The following is a 19,878-nucleotide window of genomic DNA, read 5'->3' as shown; positions in this document are numbered from 1 at the left end:
TTTCACCTCAGCAAAGATCAGCTCTGAGGCTGCACCCCACTGAGGGGCCAGTCTCTGCTCCTTCTTCCCTTCTCCAACCCTTGCTCTCTGACTCATTTCTTGGAGATTCATTCATTGCCAAACAGGCATCTCTGGATGAGATCACTAGGCAACAAAGGGTGAGACCAGAGGTCGCATCTCCATTTTGCCTTTGGGGAATAATCTTGGGTGAATCCCTTCATCTCACCGTGCCTCAGATTCCCCATTCAGCCATGGAGATCCTCAGGCACACGTTCCCCTGCTGGGTGAAGTAAGAGGAATCAGTCTCCTCACAGGTAGTGTGAGTGCTAGATTTGGAGTCAGAAGGCCTGAATTCTAATCTCACCTCTGACTCTTATTACCTGTGTGACCTTGGCCAAGTCTCAACTTCCATGGGCCTCAGTTTCCTTGTCTGTAAAATGGGGGTAGAAAGTGGACTCTGAGTGGCCTTCTAACTCTAGATCTATGACCTTATGTGGGGGGATCTGAACCTTAAAGCAGCTGAGGTTGGGGGTGGTGGGGGAAGAGAAGGGGAGTGAGGACCATTTGTGGGGCTTTTCAATGAAAGTTCCTTGGGTAAGATCAGGGTCATAATTTCTTTCTTCCATGATGACCACCCCTATGCCTCAGAGCCATTCCTGATCCTTACCTGAGAAGACTTAGGAGACCAGGCAAGGAGAGAGAGGCAACATTCCAGTGTCTAAAAAGGAGGCAGGGAGTAGTATTCCAAAGGGTGAGAGGGGCTCAGTTTCCCCAAGAGAGCCTTTATCTCAAACTATTCTCCTCTATATATGCTACATTCCAACCAAACTGGAAAATTCTCTGTTCTCCCAGCCACCCTGCCCTCTCCTGCCTCTGTACATTTACCTCTGTCTATTGAGGTCTCTCTCTTCCTTCAAAGTCCAACTTAGATGCTAATCCTCCAGAAAGTCTTTTCTGCCTTGTTCCCCTCCCCCGACCCATGAAAGTGATGTCTCCTTTCTCAAATACCTCATATTGCTTTGCCCCAATTTCTCCTTTGCACTGATCTCACCCTCCTTTGTTTCATGATAACAGTACATTTGTTCTCTCCTCACACCACCCCAATATTCACCAGCTCCTTGAGAGTTAATCTTCTGTGGTACCTCTTCCTTCATCAAGCCTTACCCTTGGAGAGAGTATTGGCTCTGGAGGCTGAAGTTGTGGGTTCAAATCCAACTTGAGAATTGCTACCTGTGTGGACAAGTAACTTCACCTCCTGGGACTCAGTTTCCTCATCTGTAAAAATGAGTGTGTTAGAATGGGTGGCCTCTGAGTTCCCTTACTGTGGGTATCTTATACTAGATAGGCAATAATACATGTTTGTTGGCATGAATGAAACACAGAGAGAGCAGCCAGTGTGGACCCCACTCCAGACTTGCCAACATAGGAGTAAGGGTTTTGAACTCAAGTTAGGGGAACCAGACTCTTGTTAGTATAGCTAGAGCTACAGATCTTGGTGGGGATTGGAACTGGACCAGTAGGCTGGAAGGTTTTCATTGATGATAGTCTATATCTACTCTATCTATATCCAACCCCTGGGTGGAAAAGGAACCATTCACAGAAACAAGCAGTCACTCTGTCTAGCTTCCAAGGGTCCCTGGCATCACATCGCACAGGATCCAGCCACTGGGCATGTGGCATTGCACAGAGAGTCGGGTAAAGAGTCAGGAGCCACTCCCTTAGGCAGAAACATTTGATTCCTTCTAAGAAAGCTCTAAGGAAAGGCTAAAGGGTTAGGGGGTTCTTTCTACCCAAGAAGAGAAGGCTGAGGAGGAACTCACTGAAAGGTTTTCAAACATGGGAAGGGCTGTTATGATGATAATAACTGTTTTATCTGGGGTCAGGAGAGGGTGAATTTCAACTTTTATGGGAAGTATTGGGGCTAGATGAAAGAATATACTGGCAGAATAAGTTATGAGCTGTTGGAAGAACGCAAATGGAAAAAGAATGGAATTGATCTGAGATAGTTGGTGGGCAGCACAGCCTGGAGGCAGAGGAGGAACCTGATGACCTCTGGTGATTCCATTCCAAAGTACCTCCTCCTCCTCCTCCACCCCAGCAGGAAGAGAGTGTAAAGCTTTCCTCCTAGTTTCCTACTGGAAAGCCCTAGTCTATCTTCCCTGGGGACCAAGAGCACTATGGTGTCTCTGGCACCTCTAGAGGATCTAGCCCTAGCTGCCTCAGTTGACTGAGGGTCAGAGGTAACTTCAGACTCTGCTCCATTCATTGGGAAATGAGGATGAAGAGGATCCAGCTTCCCTCTGCCTGTCCCTTGCTTTTCTCCAGGGCTCACCTCCCATCTCTGTGCTTTGCACTCTTGGCACCAGCCTGTTACTGTGCTGAGGACTCCCTCCACATACAACAGCTTGCTCTTCCTTACTGGGGTTCTTTCCTTTTGGATTCAATGATATGAGGAGTCTAGCCCTGAAGGAGATCCCTCTTTTGTCTTCACCCATCCCCTGAGTCTGGTCTTTCTCTTTCCCTACTTTATCCCCCTTTGATTCTTAGCACTCAGTCTCTTGTCCAGGAGGAAGATGGGAGACTATCTCCCAGGCTGTCTGTCCATCCTTCTGTCCCAGCCTCCATCACAAGCTCCTGTTCTCCCTGACCCAATCTGCATCCCATCAGTCCTAAGGCTGGCTCTTCTTGTGATTCCTCACCCCCCCCCCCCCAAAAAAAAACAACCACAAAGGCCACCAGTCCCTCCTTCCCAATGGGCATCCAGTTTAAGGGAGTCTCAGTCAAGTACCCAGTCTGGGCTTTGGCAAATGGGACAGCAGCAGAGAGAAGCAGGCAACCCTGGGTTTCAGAGGCAGGCTCTTGTGTTATTTTAGGGAGAGAGGGGGAAACAGAGGAGTGGGTGGGAAATGTCTCCTTGGTGCATAGGAACCATTTCATTAGGAGATTCCAGAGGAAGGTCCTCATGCTACAGGAAGAGATGGGTCACAATGAGGGATGTTCTCCACTCCTGGGTCAGGCCCTGTCTGGACGGGAATCTGGCTGGAGGAAATTGGGGCTCAGGCTGTGGAGAGATGGTCTCCCTTTCCAATGGACGAAAAGCTTCAGAACTTGACAACAGGACTTTTTCTACTGCCTTTTTACCCAGAGTGGGTGGGACGAGAGCCTCAGAGCCAGGGGAGGCCAGGCCTGTTCCCTTGCCCGTCAGGAAGTCCATGAGGACTCAATCAGCCCAGACTTTGGGCAACTAAAAGTGCTCTCTCAACTTCCTGAAGCTACCCTGGCTCCCAGGGCCTTGGGCAATGAGGAGAGTCGAATAGGCAGTTGGCCTGGGGACCAGGGGCTTGGCCAATGCCCCGAGGCAGGGGAAGGGGGTAGGGGGAAAGCATGAGGGGCCCTGTCATGTGGCCCAAGAAATGGCAGCACTGTGCTCTTTGGCCTTCATCCGTAGGGCCGCGATGCTGGAGCTCTTCCGGTCAGGTTCACTGTTGAGCTCATAAGCGTTGAGGCCGGGGCTGAGGCCTGTGGCCCCAAAGAGGCTGCCCATGTGTGTCTGGCCCACGTGGCTGCTGGCCCCGGAGACACTCAGGAAGTCAGAGACACCAGCACTGGCACCAGGGGGATGGGCATGAGGAGACATGCAGGTGGGCACTGGATCACAGGGGACCACGCAGGCTGGGACAGGAGAAGCTGCTCCATTATTACCAATCCAAGATGGATTCTGGATCTAAGAAGAGGCAAGTAGAGAAATCACAGGCTGGCTCCTTGAGGACCAGCCAGGGGATCCTTTGTGTGAGAGCAAATAGAATAGTACCATTCAATACTGGAACATCTTCCCCACTGCCCTTGGCCCAAATTCCACAGAGAGAGAGAGAGAGAGAGAGAGAGAGAGAGAGAGAGAGAGAGAGAGAGAGAGAGAGGGAGGGAGGGAGAGAGAGGGAGAGAGAGAGAGAGAGAGATCTTTGGGTCTTGAAGACCCATCACAGAACCAGGGTCTAAAAAGGGACTGTTCTGCATCACCAGCATCGTTCAAATACCTGTTGTGGATGTTGATGAGGGGGATTTCTGTATTGGGAGAGAGGCGGGACAGGATGGCATCTAAGGTCACTAAGATTTTATTAGCTGACAACCAGCTGAGACCAATGTCTTCTGAAAATAGGAGACAGGAATGGGATATAGGAGAGTCATCTAAAGAAAGGCTGGGGGCCAGGAAGGGGGAAGGGGCCCAGAGCAGGGAGCTGGGAAGCACCAAAGTCAAACTTTGCTGATGTCCCAGTTTTGCAGAAAGCAGGCCCAGCATCTGGGTTGGAAGCCTGGGGGCTTTGGAAAATGTAGGCCAGGTTGGAGGGGCCAGGCTTCCCAGAAGCTCCCAGGTTTCAGGGCCCCCCTCCCTGGGAACCAAGTTCTCTAGGCGGCCTCCTGGGGGTGGAAAGGCCACTATCCCTTAGCCTGTACAGACGTTGGAGCCTGGCTCAGCACAGGCACTCACTTCAGCCAACACAGAGCTACAGCTGGGGGGGAGGTGCAAAGGAGGGCAGGGCAGAGAGGAGGCCAAAAAGAGGGGCTTCCTCTGTGAGATGGCCAGGAGTCAGGCTGCTCTCTGTGTCCCAGAAGGTGACAAAGTCAGAAGAAGGGAAAAAGGAGAGAGAAATCTTTCCTTCCCTAAGGCTCAGCCAGGTTCTGGCCCCTAGATGCCCCAAAGCTCTGTAGGTACAGAGAGGAGATAGTGAATCGTCTGTCACAGAGCTCCCTGGAATGACATCCTTTTTGGGATGAGGATAAACTTCCTAGGAGCCTGATTTTCAATCCCAACCACTCCCTCCCCCGATAACTCAAATATTCCATTCTCCTCCATGCTCTTGGAGGCAGGATCTCAAAGAACTTATCATAATGGAAGGAGCAACTCCCATGAGTTCTCTGTTCCTAAGGATGGAAAATGAGGGGTCAGGGGAGAAATGATGACAGGACCCTGGTCCTCACTCTCTCATACTCGACACCTAGTCTTTGAGTGAGGGGGCTGAGGCTAGGATTGGAATCGAGCACTCACCTGGGCATAGTTCTCAGCTCTGGTAAGGAGGGGCAGCTCGTAGGCCGTAGAGAAATGAGTTCGAACCTGCTGTATCTGCCCAAACCTCTCCCGCTTCCTCCATTTCGCCCGTCGGTTCTGGAACCAGACCTGAGGATAGAAGTATGTGTGGGGAGTGGGCTGGAGATGGAGTCCCTAAGGATTAGGGTTTGAGGACCCCATCCAGTATCCTGTTTGGCCCCCAATTCCCTAACCCTTTTGAGAATCTCAGAGCATTCCAATTTAGACTCGATCAGTTTTATAGAGAGAGGGTAACATGATAGGTAGAAGCCCTGGACTTGGATTCAGGAAGACCTGATTTCAAATTCTGTCACAGACACTTGATAGCTCTGTGACTCCTGGTAATTCTCTTAACCTCACTCAGATTCAGTTTCCTCACCTGTTAAGTGGGGATAATAATAACAACTACCCCAAAGAGATACTGTGGAGATGAAATTAAAAGATATAGGTAGAATACTTTGCAAACCTTCAAGTTCTGACATGGAAATGCTACAATGTTATTGTTGTTATTGATGTTGATGATGACAATGATGATGGTGACGATGATGACATCAGACATCACCATCATCATCACTGGCTAGGTTGTCAAGCAAAACGAAAGCCAACAGATAGAAGTTACAGGGACAAAGACACTCGCTGGATGACCTGACAATTAGACCCGTCCAGTGATGGGATGGGTTGCCTTGGGAGGGAGGGAGCTCCCCATCATGGGAAGTCTTCAAGCAAAGGCTCTTTTCTAGATGTTGTACAGGGAATTCATACTCAGGTAGGGGCTGTTCTAAATGAGGCAGCTTGTAGTGGAAAGGACTCTGAATATGGAATCAGAGGACATGCTATTAAAATGTGTGCTCTGCTCCATGTTATCGGTGTGATTCAGGTTAGGTCATATCTTCCTTCTTGACTTGGTTTAGGTTGTCAGGGAAAGGATGGGGCTGGACGAAAGAAGTCCTTTCTGGCTCTGAATCCTGTGATTCTGATGGCAATTCCTATGGTACCAGAAATCTCTGCCAACCCTGAAACTCTGTGACTCTGATTCTGCCCTGGGGTTGGAGGAAGCTAGGGAATGGGCAGGAGAAAGTGAGGAAAAAGCAGCATCAAGTCCTGGAATGGCTTTTCACATCTAACTGGAGGTGATTCAAAGGTTCCTTTGGATTAGGGAGACACCACCAGAGAGAGCAAAGGCTGGAGGGATGAAACGGAGGAAAAGGGCAAAGGGTTTTTGGTAAGGGGTGTAGTAAAGGTGAGGAGAACCAGAGCTCATGCTTAGATAGCATTTATATACAAAAGACAGCATCTGCCTGAGCCTCAGTTTCTTCATCTGCAATATGGGAATTCTAGCAAAAAGTGAGTTGCCTCTATCTCCCAGCTCATTCGATTCTTACACCCACCCTGTGAAATAAAGGGTATGTGTCTAAGGTTGCATGGCTGGCTAGTAAGAGGCAGAGTTAGGGCCAGAACCTTAGTCACAGAGTGTCAAGGCAGGAAAGGACCTCAATGGCGGCTGATCTAGCCTAATCCATATCCCACTACAACGTGTCTGACAATCGGTCATTCATCTTTTGTTTAAAAACTTTCAGGAAGGGGGAACTTCCTACCTCCCATGGCAGCCTATTCCACTCTGGAAATCACCCTAAGTGTTAGCAAGTTTTCCCTCTGGTCTCTAACCTAAATATGCCTCTTCATAATTTTTTTCCATTGTTCATAGCCTAACCCTCTGGGACCAAGCAAAACAAATCTGACCCTCTTCTTTAAGAAAGGCTTTCAAGTTCTTGAAGGCACCCTTCACATCCTCCCATGGCTCCCTCTCCCCTAGGCTTCCCCTGACTCAACTCACTGAACTTCACTTGGGCCTCAGTGCCATCTTGTCCTATCCCCTGCCTCTTCCTGGCAATGAACAGCCCAGGCTGGTCCCCCAGTCTGCCTCCCACCCCTCAGGGCCCAGAGCACAGAGCACAGAGCACAGAGCCAGGCTTCATCTCCCAATGAAACTGGATCCCGTTTTATCAGTGGCCTGGAATGGGGGGTGGAGGGCAGGATGAGAGAGGGAATAGCCAAAGCTTGTTTTCATTTCATGTTTAATTTCCTGCAGGCTTAGCTCAGTCTTTCCGCTCCTCCTGCCTCAGCCTCCCAGGGTTTTATGTGGGGGAAGCTGAGGGGAGGCAAGGGGGGGCTACATGAGGAGGGGGATGAGGCATCAAGATATATTGCTGGGGTTTTTTTTCATTTTTGGAAGAAAGAGACAAGGAGGAAAATGCTGAGCAGCCTCTGAAGCTTCCCTTCCCACCTCCTGGAGTCTCAGGTCCCTCATGGGACTGAATTGGGAATAGCTGGTGCCTGGGAGGGGGCTGGGGGGCTGGGGTTCCCTGGCACATGGACATCTTACCCTAGAAACTGTCTTGGGAAAGGAGGGTTGTTCAGATGTATGGGGCAGAAGGCACTAGGGGCAAGCCTGCTTCTCTAAGGAGGAGGAAGAAGAAGAGGAGGAGGAGGAGGAGAGGAGATAAGTGGTCAGGGGAAGAGAGGAGAGGAGTTAAGGGGGTGAGGTGGGACGAGGAGGTAAAATGTGGAGGGAAGGAATAAGCAAGACAGGTGTGAGGGACATGGCTGTTAGTATGCTGGTTAAGGAGGATGAATGAGGTTAATGGAGGTAAAGATATCTGTGGGAAATGAAGGGAGGAGGGGCCCCCAAGGGAGTTCCATCAATGTTAAATGAGTGTGCAAGGAGAAAAAGGCAGGTGTAGATGAGAGAGAGAGAGAGAGAGAGAAACAGAAAGACAGATACAGAGACAGACAGACAGACAGAGAGACAGAAACAGACAGACAGAGATAGAGACAGAGAGACAGAGATACAGAGAAAGAGAGAGACAGAGAGACAGAAACAGAGATAGAGACAAAGAGACAGAGAGAGATGGAGAGATGGTGTGTGTGGGGGAGTGTTTTGGGGGTGGGGAACAAAGAGTTGGGATGACTGTTCTGGGGTCCCATCCAGCTCCTCCATTCTGTCCTATGTCTTCAGTTCCCTCCTGACTCTTACATTCTATGTTCTAAGCTTCCATCCTGCTCTGATTTTCTATGTTCTAATGTCACTCCCAGCTCAGATTATGTTCTAAGGTCCCTTTGAACTCTTGCCATTCTATGATTCTAAACCTAATCTCAGTTTATAGTTCAACCCAGGGGGCAGGGGTGGGGAAGATCTCCCCTAGGGAAGGAGTATCTGGCACATAATAAGCCCTTAACAAATCTTCATTGATTGACTGACTGATGGGTTTATTAGAGTCTGCATTTCTGAGCTCTAGAACCTGCCAGACTTTCCAACCCTGTGACTTCCAAAACTTCCAAAGTCTAGCTTCCCATCCCTACTCCCCACTCCCCCATCCACACCACTCCAAAACTCAAATCCCTGGCTTTCAGAACCCCTCCGGCTCCCCAGCCACATTCCCAAGTCCTCAGGCTTTGGAATCATGTGGATTCCTCAAGGTCTCTATTCTAGAATCCAAGACCTTAAGAAGTCTAAGTGTCTGTTCTTCATCAGTGCGAGCGTCCTGAAGCTGCCGGAAGTTCTCAAATCCTGAGCTTCAGGACCACCACGCCTCTGAACCCCAGCCCCAAGCATAGGCCCACTCAACACAGGCCTCTCTGGGGGGCTGAGCTGTGCAAGGAACCAACTGCCTTGGCAAAGCTCACGCTAACCACAGCCCATCTGGGGCCAGGGCGGGGTGGGCCAGGGATGGGGAGGCCTTATTGTCTTCAGACACCAGCTGCGGAGATTGGAATCCTAGACAGGCACAGAAGAGGCCCCTCCAGCACCTGGAGCCCAGCCAAACGCCAGGCTCCCTCCTAGAAAAGCCCACCCCTCCTACTCTATCTCTGTCCTCCTCAGCTTGGCTCCAGGCACCCAGGGTCCCCAGCAGGAGAGTCCCTAGGCTGCACATGGGTGGAATTCATCTGGTCGTCCAGTAGGCCCTTCTTTCAAGGCAGAGAAGGGCATCCACATCCTATCTCATAACTTAGAGGCAGCATGCGTGTGCATGTTTGTTTACACACTCACAGATGTATAATATATATGTGTTATATGTGTTTCTATCCATATACACACATCCACACACATTCACATTTACGTAGATACATGCAGGCACAAGCTGATGAGGAAACGGGCACAAATGTGGAGTGATTTCCCCTGGATCACTCCGGGAGGAACCTCCCTGGTGTCTCCTCTCCTCATCCCCTATTAGAATGTAATCACCTTGACATCAGGGGACTGCCGTGGCTTCTGAATTTGTATCCCCAGTGTTTACCACGGCGCTTGGCACATAGGAAGTGATTCATTCGTTTGGGCATTCACTCATTCATTGATCTACTTGTTCCTTCACTGATGGCAGAGCTTGGTTTGGGACCCCAGTCTTTTGACTTCTAGCCCAGTGATCTTTCCTCTCTACCATACTACCCTATTATAATAATAGTAGAATGTAAGCTCCTTGAGGGCAGGGTTGGTTTTCATTTTTGTTCTTGGGTCCCAGGATAGTGCCCAGCCCACTCTAGGTGCTTAATGAAAGTTTATTGAATTGTTGGCAGATGATTACCATCATGGACTATTCTTTCTGCTTAATATTCCCTCAGCCTTCTTTTCCACCAATACACATGCCTTCTTCATTTTATTTCTTTTGTTTTTTTTGCAAGGCAATGGGGTGAAGTGACTTGCCCAGGGTCATACAACTAGTAAATATCAAGTGTCTGAGGCCAGATTTGAACTAAGGTCTTCCTGAATCCAGGACTGGTGCTCTATCCACTATGCCACCTAGCTGCGCCCCCCTTCATTTTAGAACCTTGCTTTGGCCTCACCTCCCCCAAGAAACCTGTCTACTGAGTCAAGTTCAGATTTCTTTTCCTGGCATTCAAGGCCATTCACCCTCTGGGGCCGCTCTTTCTTGTCTTATCTCACATTCCTCGCCTCACACACTCTATGCTCTAACTGCATTCGATTATTGTCTGTCCTGATCATTTTGTGTTATTACTTGGTCCCCTCTGCCTTATGTATCCTTACCCATTCTTTCAAACCTGAATTGAATTCCACCTCCTACAGGAAGTTTCCCCTGATTCCCTCCAGTTGGTAACCACCTTCTCCAACACACCTCACATAATGCTGTGTTTTTTTTTAACTCTCCTATCCTCTTACTATACAAGAAATGCAATGAGGGAAGAAACTGTGTCTCATTTAAACACGTTCCCCAGGGCTGAGCTCACAGTAGGAGTTTCATGAATGTTCACTTTTACCCAAATCCCTCCACCTCTTGCTTTTGGGCTCAGCTGGGTACCTTTATTCAACAAGAAGAGGTGGGGGTTAATTAAAGACACCAGGGGTAATGGGAAGATTGTTGGATTAGGAGGGCTAGTTTGAATTCAACCCCCAGTCAGCTGGGTAACCTTGGGCAATCATTTCTCCACTCTGGTCCTTGATTTTCTCATCTGTCAAATGGGGATAATAATCCCTGCTCTAACTTAATAGAGTCAATGTGAAGATAGAATGCAATAAAATAATGTATGTAAGTTTTCCAGGGGTAAGACTTTACTCCTTTATATAAACAAGGCTTTTAAAATGTATTTTTTTTAATGGAAGGGACATGAACTAGATCTGTTGGATTCATTGGTAAAGGAAAGAAACTCCTTCTACCATGGCAGCTTGGCACCTTCTCTGTAATTTATGGTCTCAGAATTGCCCAAGGCACTGAGAAGTTAGGGGATTTACATGGGGTCTCACAGCCAAGATATCAGGTGCAGGAACTGAATCCAGGACTAGCCATACTTCTAAAAGACATCACGCATGTCCTCCTCTTCTTCAAAGGAGGCAACTTTGGACTCTTTGCACCTGGTTCTAATGAGATTGCTGTTTCTGCTGGGAGGTTGTAGAGATCTGAGTTTGATGTAAAGGACAATCTCCTAAGAATTAGAGCTTTTTCTCTCAGGAGTTGGGGGGTTACCCTTCTTGGGAAATCTCTAAGCAGAGAATGGCTGACTATTTGTAGGGAGTATTCTAGTGAGAATTTACTGGGATTCTTGTTCAGGTATGGCCCTGTCCCATTCTGAGATTCTGTGATGTTCATGTTCCTTGGTTTTCTAAAAATGTTTTTCCAGTCTAACCCATCAATGTGAGACCCTCAAAGGCAAAGGCCCTGCCTTCTTCTCTCCTCCCTCACACTGCCCATATCACGTATACTTGATTGACCTCTTGACCAGCCCAGCTTGAATTCTGGGCCTGAGAGAGTCCCTCAGCCTGTCATCCTTCCCCTCTCCGACCCTACGCCAGACTGACCTGCACCCGAGCCTCGGTGAGGTCCGTCCTCATGGCCAGTTGCTCTCGGGCATAGACGTCTGGGTAGTGGGTCTTCTGGAAGACCTTCTCCAGCTCTTCCAGCTGGTAGCTGGTGAAGGTAGTACGGTTCCGTCGCTTTTTCCCTTTGTTGCTTTCTGAGTCGGCCTTTTCCATGGGGCTGGGTAGGTCTGTGCCAGCCCTGTCCTGGGAGCCCTTCACCCCAGCCTCCTTCATGCCGAGGTAGTTGCTGTCCATCCCCACTGGGTCAGAGTTGGGTGCTATCTCAGTTTCTCCCAAGGAACTTTCTTTGGCTGAGAGAGTAGGCAGAGAGGTAGAAAAGGAAGAAAATAAAGATAGAGACAATTAAGCAGGTAGCCAAAAGGCCAATCATGATAATAACATTATGGTTTTTCTCTAGGACTTTTAGGTTGACAAATGACTCCTCACAGCAAACGTGAGAGTTAGCTACTGTCAATGGTATTGTCTCCTTTTCAGATACAGTAATTGAGGCTCAGAAAAATCTAGTGATCTACCCCTGGCCACCCAGACTAGTCACTGGTGGATCTGAGAACTGAGTCAGGACTCCAATCATGTGAAGATTGAGAGAGGAAGGAGGACAGAGAAGTAATTTCCCATACCATGAGGCTGGGGGAGGGGTATGTCATCTCCATGACCCTTCCCTGTTACCTTTGTTGTATAATGCAAAGATTATTGTATTTGAATTCAGAGAATCTGGTTTAAAATCCTAGTTCTGTGACCTTGGGCAAGTTATTTCCTCTCTCAGTGCCTCAGTTTCCTCATCAGGAAAATTGAAAGTGTTGAACTAGGTGACTTTTGAGGACCATGCAGCACACATCCATAATTCTATGATCAGAGTAGCCCATGCCATGAAAGTCCATGGCCTCTAGCCCCTGACCTTCTTTACTCCCTGGGTCTTTGGGACCAGGTCCTCGCTTCCCTAACACTTCTCTGAGGAGTTGACCTATGGATACTGTTTCTGTTTTCAGATAGTTAAACTGAGGCACAGAGAGCAATGATGTTTTTACTCCAGCCAGGACTTTAGGAATGGGCTGCATTCTAGTAGTGCCTGGGATTCCTCCTCACTACCTGCCTGGCTCACTGGGGTCATTTTTTAATTTTTTGGTGGGAGGATGTTGAGAAAGCCCAATCCTTACCTTCTGCCCTACCCCAGAGCCATCTGCATGTACCCTGTCCCTGGGCAGAGACTAACAACTGCTGAGTGGACCAACATTGCCATCCTTCTTGTGTCTCTCCCAAGTGTTGCCCATTATCAGATAGAAAGATATTTTTGTTTTCCTTGCAGGGGGTGATGTTTCCTAATTGAAAACAGTGCCCATGTCCTGGTTCTTCTGCCAGCCAGGGATACTCAGGTGTAAATTGAGGATCTTCCCAATGATAGACTCCCTGTGCATTTTCCCAGGGCTAATTGACAGTCTGTCACATCTGGCTTCATTTGGATACAGCTGGTGGACGCTGGCCTGTAGCCATCCCCATCAAGCAGGGCATAGTTCCAGTCAAGGATTTTAAGAACTGAAACACGAGAAATCACCTAGCCTGACTCTCTCATTTTACAGATGGATCACAGGATCAGAGATGTACAGCACGGTGGGACCTTAGAATTCATCCAATCCAACCCTTTTTCATTTTACAGATGGGGAAACAGCCTCAGAGAGGTGAAATGAGAAACCTAGAAAGGGCTAGTGACTCTGGTGACCTGAGTCTTCTGATGGTTTCATAACCCGCTTTGCCACTCCAGAGCCTCAGAGATATGATTAGGATACATTGAACATCCAGCCCTGGAGGTGGACACTTTGGAGTGATGATTGTCTTTAATGTTTACAAAGTGTTAACTTTGTATATATTTCCTATTGACTCAAATGTATAAAGTCTGCTTCTCTAGATTGAATGTAAGCTCCTTGAGGGTAATAAGTGTTTCTTTTTTTGTCTTTGTGTTTTCAGTGTCTGACATAGAACAGTTACTTTAAAATGGCGGTTGAAAGATTTTTTTTTTCTTTTCTTTTTTTTCCCAGTGAAGGGGAGTTGGGAGAGAGAAAAAAATGAATTTTTACTACTTCAATAAATTTTTAAAAGATTATCAAATGAATGATTGAATATTTCCCTCACAAAAGCCTTGTGTGGTAGGTAGTGTGATTATTCCTATCCCCATTCTACAGATGGAGAAACTGAGCCTCAGAGATGTTAAGTGATTTGCCTAAGGCAACTAAATGGAAGAGTTAGGATTCTTGAGTCTGAGTGTGACATTGTTTTCAATCTGCTACTCTGATTCTTCCCACAACATCCCCAACTACTATGCTGTTCCCACTTTCTATATCTCCATGTGACGCCTGCTCATAACAGTCCTGTTGTCATTGGGACAGAGCCTTGAGTCCCTTTAAACACAGAATCATAGAAAACAGGACCCCATAGCCCTGTGGCCAAAGTCACACTGTTACCCCTGCAGCCGTTGCCTTAATTTCTCAGCTCTCATCTTGGCTGGCAAACCCATGGGCCTATAGTGCTCAAAGAACCCTTAAAACTTCAGGGAATAATTAAAAAGAAACATGACTAGAGATTCTGATGTGCCTGGGGGCCAGGGCAAGAATCACCTCGGGAACAAGCAACATGAATTCTCCCTCAAATAAACCTTGTAACTCATAATATGAAAAAAAATTACAACTCAGTAGAGTGGGAGGGGGGATTTATTTCAAAAGTACTGCTCTAGGAGCTCACCATCACTGCACTCTCTAAACTGGGCTGCCCTGGGACAAAGCCTCAGTCATGATGCTCTAGTTATGGGTCTGTTTTCATGCTCTTTGGAGTAGTTCTGTATTCACTGAATTCAGGGCTAGAAGACACTTGAGCGTCCAACACCCTAAGTCCAAAGAGCAAGATGCCAAGGAGAATGGTAACAAGGCAGAGAATCAAGACGCTATTGATTTGGGTTTTTTTTCTTTTTTTTCCTCTTTGGAGGCAATTGGGGTTAAGTGACTTGTCCAGGGTCACACAACTAGTAAATATCTGAGACTGAATTTGAACTCAAGGAAAAGAGTCTTCCTGACTGAAGGCCAGGCACTCTATCCACTACACCTCTTAGCTGCCCCATTTCTACTGTGCTGTGCTGTTATTATTCCCATTTTATAGCTAGTTGTAGCTGACTTTATATAAGGGTTTGAGGTTTAAAAGCACTTAATGTTCACCATCTCATCTAATTCCCCCAACAAATCCATGACATAAAAATATTATTATCCCCGTTTTAGAGATGAGGCCACTGAGGTTAAGAGAAGGAAGCAAGTTGCCTAATGTCATGTGGTTAGCAAGTTGCAGAGCTGGGACTCAAACTCATGTCCTTTGACCTCTGGGCTGTTTTTGCTTCTCCAGCCCCAGTCTTTTGGTACACTTAACTAGAAAGGTATAAACATTTAGAAGCTCAGAAATCATAATTCCTATTTCTATACAGAACTTTCAGGTTTGTTAAACATGTTTCATTCAATAACCCTATGAAGCAAGTGGAGCAAATATTATTATGCCTTTGTTCCAGATGACAAAACTGAGGCTCAAAGAAGGGGATTTGACTGAGATTACACAGTGATGGATTATTGGGCATGCTACTAATGAATCAAGTTTGGCACCAACTGGGCCAGACAGGGAATTGGCTTCTAAATACAGATGAGTGAGGAGGGTTCAGGACATCCCATCTTTACTGCTGGAAATGGGATTCCATACTTTACTGAGAGAGGATCAGAGATCCATAGGACGGACAAACAAGGCATCCTCTCATCACCAATTATCGCTAGATACACAGTAATGTGGTCATTGACTTAATGCTCTCTTCAGAAAAAGGAGACTGGAGCCAAGAAGAGTTAAAGATGGTGGACAAGGGACCAGGAGTTGGTTTGAGAACTGCTTGGATAGGCGGGTCCGTCAGGGATGCAGCAGCTGCACGGCATATGTACACACACACACACATACACATGCAGATTGGTCTGCCAAGCCCAGGCTTCACCGACAGCATGATGCAGACTGCAGCTGGCAAGCTGGTCGGGAGCTTTCAGCAAAGATATTTATCTTCTCTGGGCACAAATCATTTCATTTTTAAAAACTATTCTTAAAGGGAAAAAAAACCCACCTAATCTCACTCAAAATGAATAGTCCAATTATGCAACAGACTCTAGAAATGAAACTGAGGAAGGTCTTAATGGGCTGGGGGCAGCAGCATATGTCTCCTCCTGAGAGGAGACCCTCATTTCCCAGTCGTGCCATGTAGGCCTCAAAGCAAAATCTATAAATACAGTAGCCAGCATATTCCGGAGTCAGCCTTAGGAAGGGCCGATCTCTGGAGCCAACAGAACACTTCCTGATGGAGTTAGGAACTGGGGGAACCCAAATTTTACAGTCATAGAATGTCCCATCTGGAGTATATAGGACTTAGAATGTTATAGAACATAGAACATTAGAGTTGGAAGGGACCCAAGAACGAAGACTATGGTATAGTTGCATTTTTCTGAGAACCCAAGAAGATTCAGGAGGACATTCCAGGGATCATAGACTTTGAAAGACCAAAGGTCATAGAAAGTTGGTGGCTGGAATGTATGGCCAGACATACATTTCCCCAGAGTTCCCAGGTTTCCCGTGTCCTTTGGCTTTGAAGAGACTTTCACTCAGGGTTTTTTTGGGGGGGCGGTGGGAGATTTGGGGACCAGTGAGACAGAGAAGGCAGAAGAAGTGGCCATCTCAGCCTTGTACGTGTCCTGTCAAAGCAAGGATCCTGGGACAGGTGCACTGCCTTCGGTGAACAAAAGCAGGGAAATGTGAAGTATGAACTAAAATCTTTTGGGAGTGTGTGCATGGAAGCAGGAAGGTGAGAATAGAAGAATGGCAGGTATGTGCCAGGGGTGGCCTGGAGCCAGCCAGAAGGAGGGAGGATAGGAAGCCCAGCAGAGGAACCGGGACCAAATTGGGTCAAACCGACAGCTGCCTTGGTGAGAGCAGGCAGATACCAGGTCTTTGCTCCCAGCCTCCCTGGGGCAGGATGCTGTAGGAACTCTTGATCGCCTCACCTACCCACCTCCCTTTCTGTCCCTCTCCAGCTAGTGGAGAGGAGGGTAGGGAGGGGAAGAGAAGGGAATCAACTTGATTATTACAGCCTGTTATTTGGGGACAGGGTTGGGATAGGCAGCTAGGTGGCTCTGCAGTGGGTAGAATGAAGGGTCTGGAGTCAGGAAGGTTCATCTTCTTGAGTTCAAATCTGGTCTCAGACACTTATTAGGTGGGTGACTCTGGACAAGTCACTTGACATCTGTCTGCCTTAGTTTCTTTAACTATAAGATGGTAATAACGTCTCCCTCCCAGGGTTGTTGTAAGGTTCAAAGGAGATATTTGTAAAGGACTTAGCACTGTGCCTTAAACGCTTGTATCCTTCCTTTGTCTAAGGCCTATAATTAATTTAGTGATGGAGACATATCCTTACCTAGTTAAGGTATCAAGGCTAAAATGGGATGGAGTGACTTCATTTTAACTGCACACACTTATTCTTAAATATAATACATGTCCGTCTCCCTTCATGAAATGTAACCTCTTAGACAGTAGGAACTGTTGTTGTTGTTGTTGTTATTGCTGTTCTTTTTTTGTTTATAGCTCTAGTTCCTACCAGAGTGCCTGGTACATAGTAGGTGATTAATAGGTGCTGGTTGATCAATCAGTTGGTTCCTTTCTATTCCAAAGATCATTCTTCTTGGCAGACAAAAGAGGAACTTAATAAACGCTGAGTATTTCTGCCTTCATCCATCATCATTAACCTGTTGACTAAACAGGGATCCTGGTTCTTCTTTGATCACCCTTCTTTTCCCTTCTAAAATGGCTTTTTTTTCCCGCTTCCTTAGCATTCTTCTCCAGCCTCAGCTCATTAGGAGCTTCAGTTCTCCTGACAGTATTGCTAATGAATAATGACTAATATGCTAATGACAACATCCTGAGGTCAGAGCTCTTGATGGCACTTTTTTGGATCCATTCTTTCTTGCCTGACTTTCTTTTCTTCTTCCTTCCTTGTCTTCTAAAACTCCAAATCTCTTAGAAAAGTCCTCATTTTCTTCCTCCTGGAAAAATTGTATTTACTGGAGTCTCTGGAATTTCAGTCACTTACTAGCGTCACTCTGTTAGGGTCTGACTCAGGGCTAAGATCCCCGGTTCTGATTCAATGGCTTTCTCTAGCTCTTCCTATCATTCCCCATTCCCTCTAAAAGCAAGGATTATGGAGAGAGAGAGAGAGAGAGAGAGAGTGTAAGTGTGTATGTGTAAGAGACCCTTGGGCAGCCTGGTAAAAGCTATGGACTTTAGGTGCTGAGGGCTGGAACAACACTTTAAAAATGCATAAAATAAAATACATAGGACCAAAAAGTCCTGTACATTAATTATTTTATTTTTTATTTTTTAGGCAATTGGGGTTAAGTGACTTGCCCAGGGTCACACAGCTAGTAAGTGTCAAGTGTTTGGTCTGAGACCAGATTTGAACTCAGGTCCTCCTGACTTCAGGGCTGGTGGTCTATCCACTGCACCACCTACCTGCCCCTATTAATTATATTATATGACAGTTTTCAATGTATTTTTAAAAAGTAAGTTCCTGTACTCCAGCTTAAGAACTCCTAGTTATCACAATTTAGAAATTCGGGAGCTAGAATCTCAGAGATTATACAGTCCAACACTTGCCTAAAGCATGAGCCCCTCCAGCACTTAGCACAGTGCCTGGCACATAGTAGGCACTTAATAAATGCTTGTTGACCTACTTTCCAGCATTCTTGACAAGTAGTCATTTCTCCTTTCCTTAAACACTTCCACTGACAGGAAGCTCACCAACTGATGAGGCAGCCTCGTCCACTTTCTAAAGGGCCAAATTTGTTGGAGATGTCTTCAGATTTCATTCATCAAAAAATTATTAAATGATTACTCTGTCTGAAGCACTGCACTGGGCACTGGAGACATACACGTGCATGCACGTAGGTACAAGCACACATACATAGATACATACGTGTACACATACATACATACAGGAATATGCTGAAGCCATTTCAGACCAGTTATGTTAAATTTTAGTTAGGAGTATTTACACTTTGGAAATTGGTAAACACGACAAATAGGGCTTGGTTTTTTGTTTTGTTGATTGTCTAGACTAAACAAAGCGATGAATAAAATGTTAATAAAGCAGATTAAAACTTCCAAGAGTTTTATATATATATATATGTGTGTGTGTGTGTGTGTGTGTGTGTGTGTGTGTGTGTGTGTGTGTGTATAAATATATATAATGTATGTATATATTTCTCCTCCCCTCCCCTGCTGGTTGTTTAACATTTATCAGCACACCCCAGCATACACACACACATACAATATACATACACATATGTACAACATACAGTCTTTTAAGTTTATACATTAAGATTTATCTGGTACATAGTAGGTATTATAGCATATAGTAGGTGTTATGTAACTGCAGCTGGTCCCTCACTGTGCATCAGTCCCAGTTTTGCCCTCTGGAGTAAGTATAGTAAGTCTAATTCCTCCTCCGTAACACAGCCTTTCAAATATTTGAATATAGTAATCCAGTCTGCTCCTCCCCACTTTTCTTCCTTTCTCCAGGCTAAACATACCTATTTCCTTCAACCAATGCAACAGAGAAGGAGATGAAGAGGGGAAAGGAGTAGATTGACATAAGGCAGACTCAGATTTTTTTAAATCCCAGAAGTCACATAGTTTCATTTGATTTCTTCCAAAAATAGAATTTATAGGCCTATACCCCAAAGGGATTGAAGAAAGAAGAAAAGGTCTTATATGTAGGTCCACTGACTCCTATTCTTTCCACCACGTCACTCCCCATGCCCCAATATAGTAAGTATAAGATGAAGTTGAATGTGAGAAGAGCAAGGAGGGTTGGGTTTCATTGGCTCCTAGTGGAGAGCTGAAAGGAAACAAAGAGGTCAGATGGTCCAACCTCCTTATTTTACAGATGGAGAAACTGAGGCTTAAAGAAGAGTTGTGATGTGTCCAGGGTCATACAAGTAGCAGTAGTAGTAGTAGCAGGAGTAGTAATAGTAGTAGTAGTAGCAGTAGTAGTAGTAGTAGTAGTAGTAGTAGTAGTAGTAGCAGTAGCTGCTGCTGCTGGGATGGTGGTTATAGTGTGGTGGTGGTGGTAGTGGTGGTGGTGGTGGTAGTGGTGGTGGTGGTGATTAGTAGTAGTAGTAGTAGTAGTAGTAGTAGTAGTAGTAGTAGTAGTAGTGGCAGCAGCAGCAGCAGCAGCAGCCCACAACTGACAATAGCTAACATTTATTTAGTACTTTAAGATCTGCGAAGTGCTTTACATTTATTTCATTAATAGGTATCAGAGGCAAGAAATAAAAACCAATAATGATGATGGTAATGAGGCCCACCTAACTGAGTAGTTCCTGCCTTTCTTCGCCCACACACACACCCCTTCTGTGAT

General features: G+C 46.5%; 1 protein-coding gene across 1 annotated transcript in view; it reads right to left on the bottom strand.

Moving 5' to 3' along the window:
* Positions 1-3,397: 3,397 nt before the first annotated feature.
* ALX4 (ALX homeobox 4) overlaps positions 3,398-19,878 on the bottom strand; it is a 60,274-nt gene continuing 43,793 nt past the window's right edge. Inside the window, exons 2-4 of the mRNA XM_027837640.1 lie at positions 11,391-11,701; positions 5,045-5,173; positions 3,398-3,724 (exon numbers count right to left, since the gene is read on the bottom strand). Coding sequence (XP_027693441.1) covers positions 3,398-3,724; positions 5,045-5,173; positions 11,391-11,701 — 767 coding nt within the window. The remainder of the gene's footprint in view (positions 3,725-5,044; positions 5,174-11,390; positions 11,702-19,878) is intronic.

This window comes from Vombatus ursinus, unplaced genomic scaffold, assembly GCF_900497805.2.
Source record: "Vombatus ursinus unplaced genomic scaffold, bare-nosed wombat genome assembly UNPS02014822.1, whole genome shotgun sequence".
In the NCBI taxonomy this organism is placed as follows: domain Eukaryota; kingdom Metazoa; phylum Chordata; class Mammalia; order Diprotodontia; family Vombatidae; genus Vombatus; species Vombatus ursinus.
The sequence above is the reverse complement of the archived record's forward strand: the minus strand, read 5'-3'. Positions and strand labels throughout refer to the sequence as shown.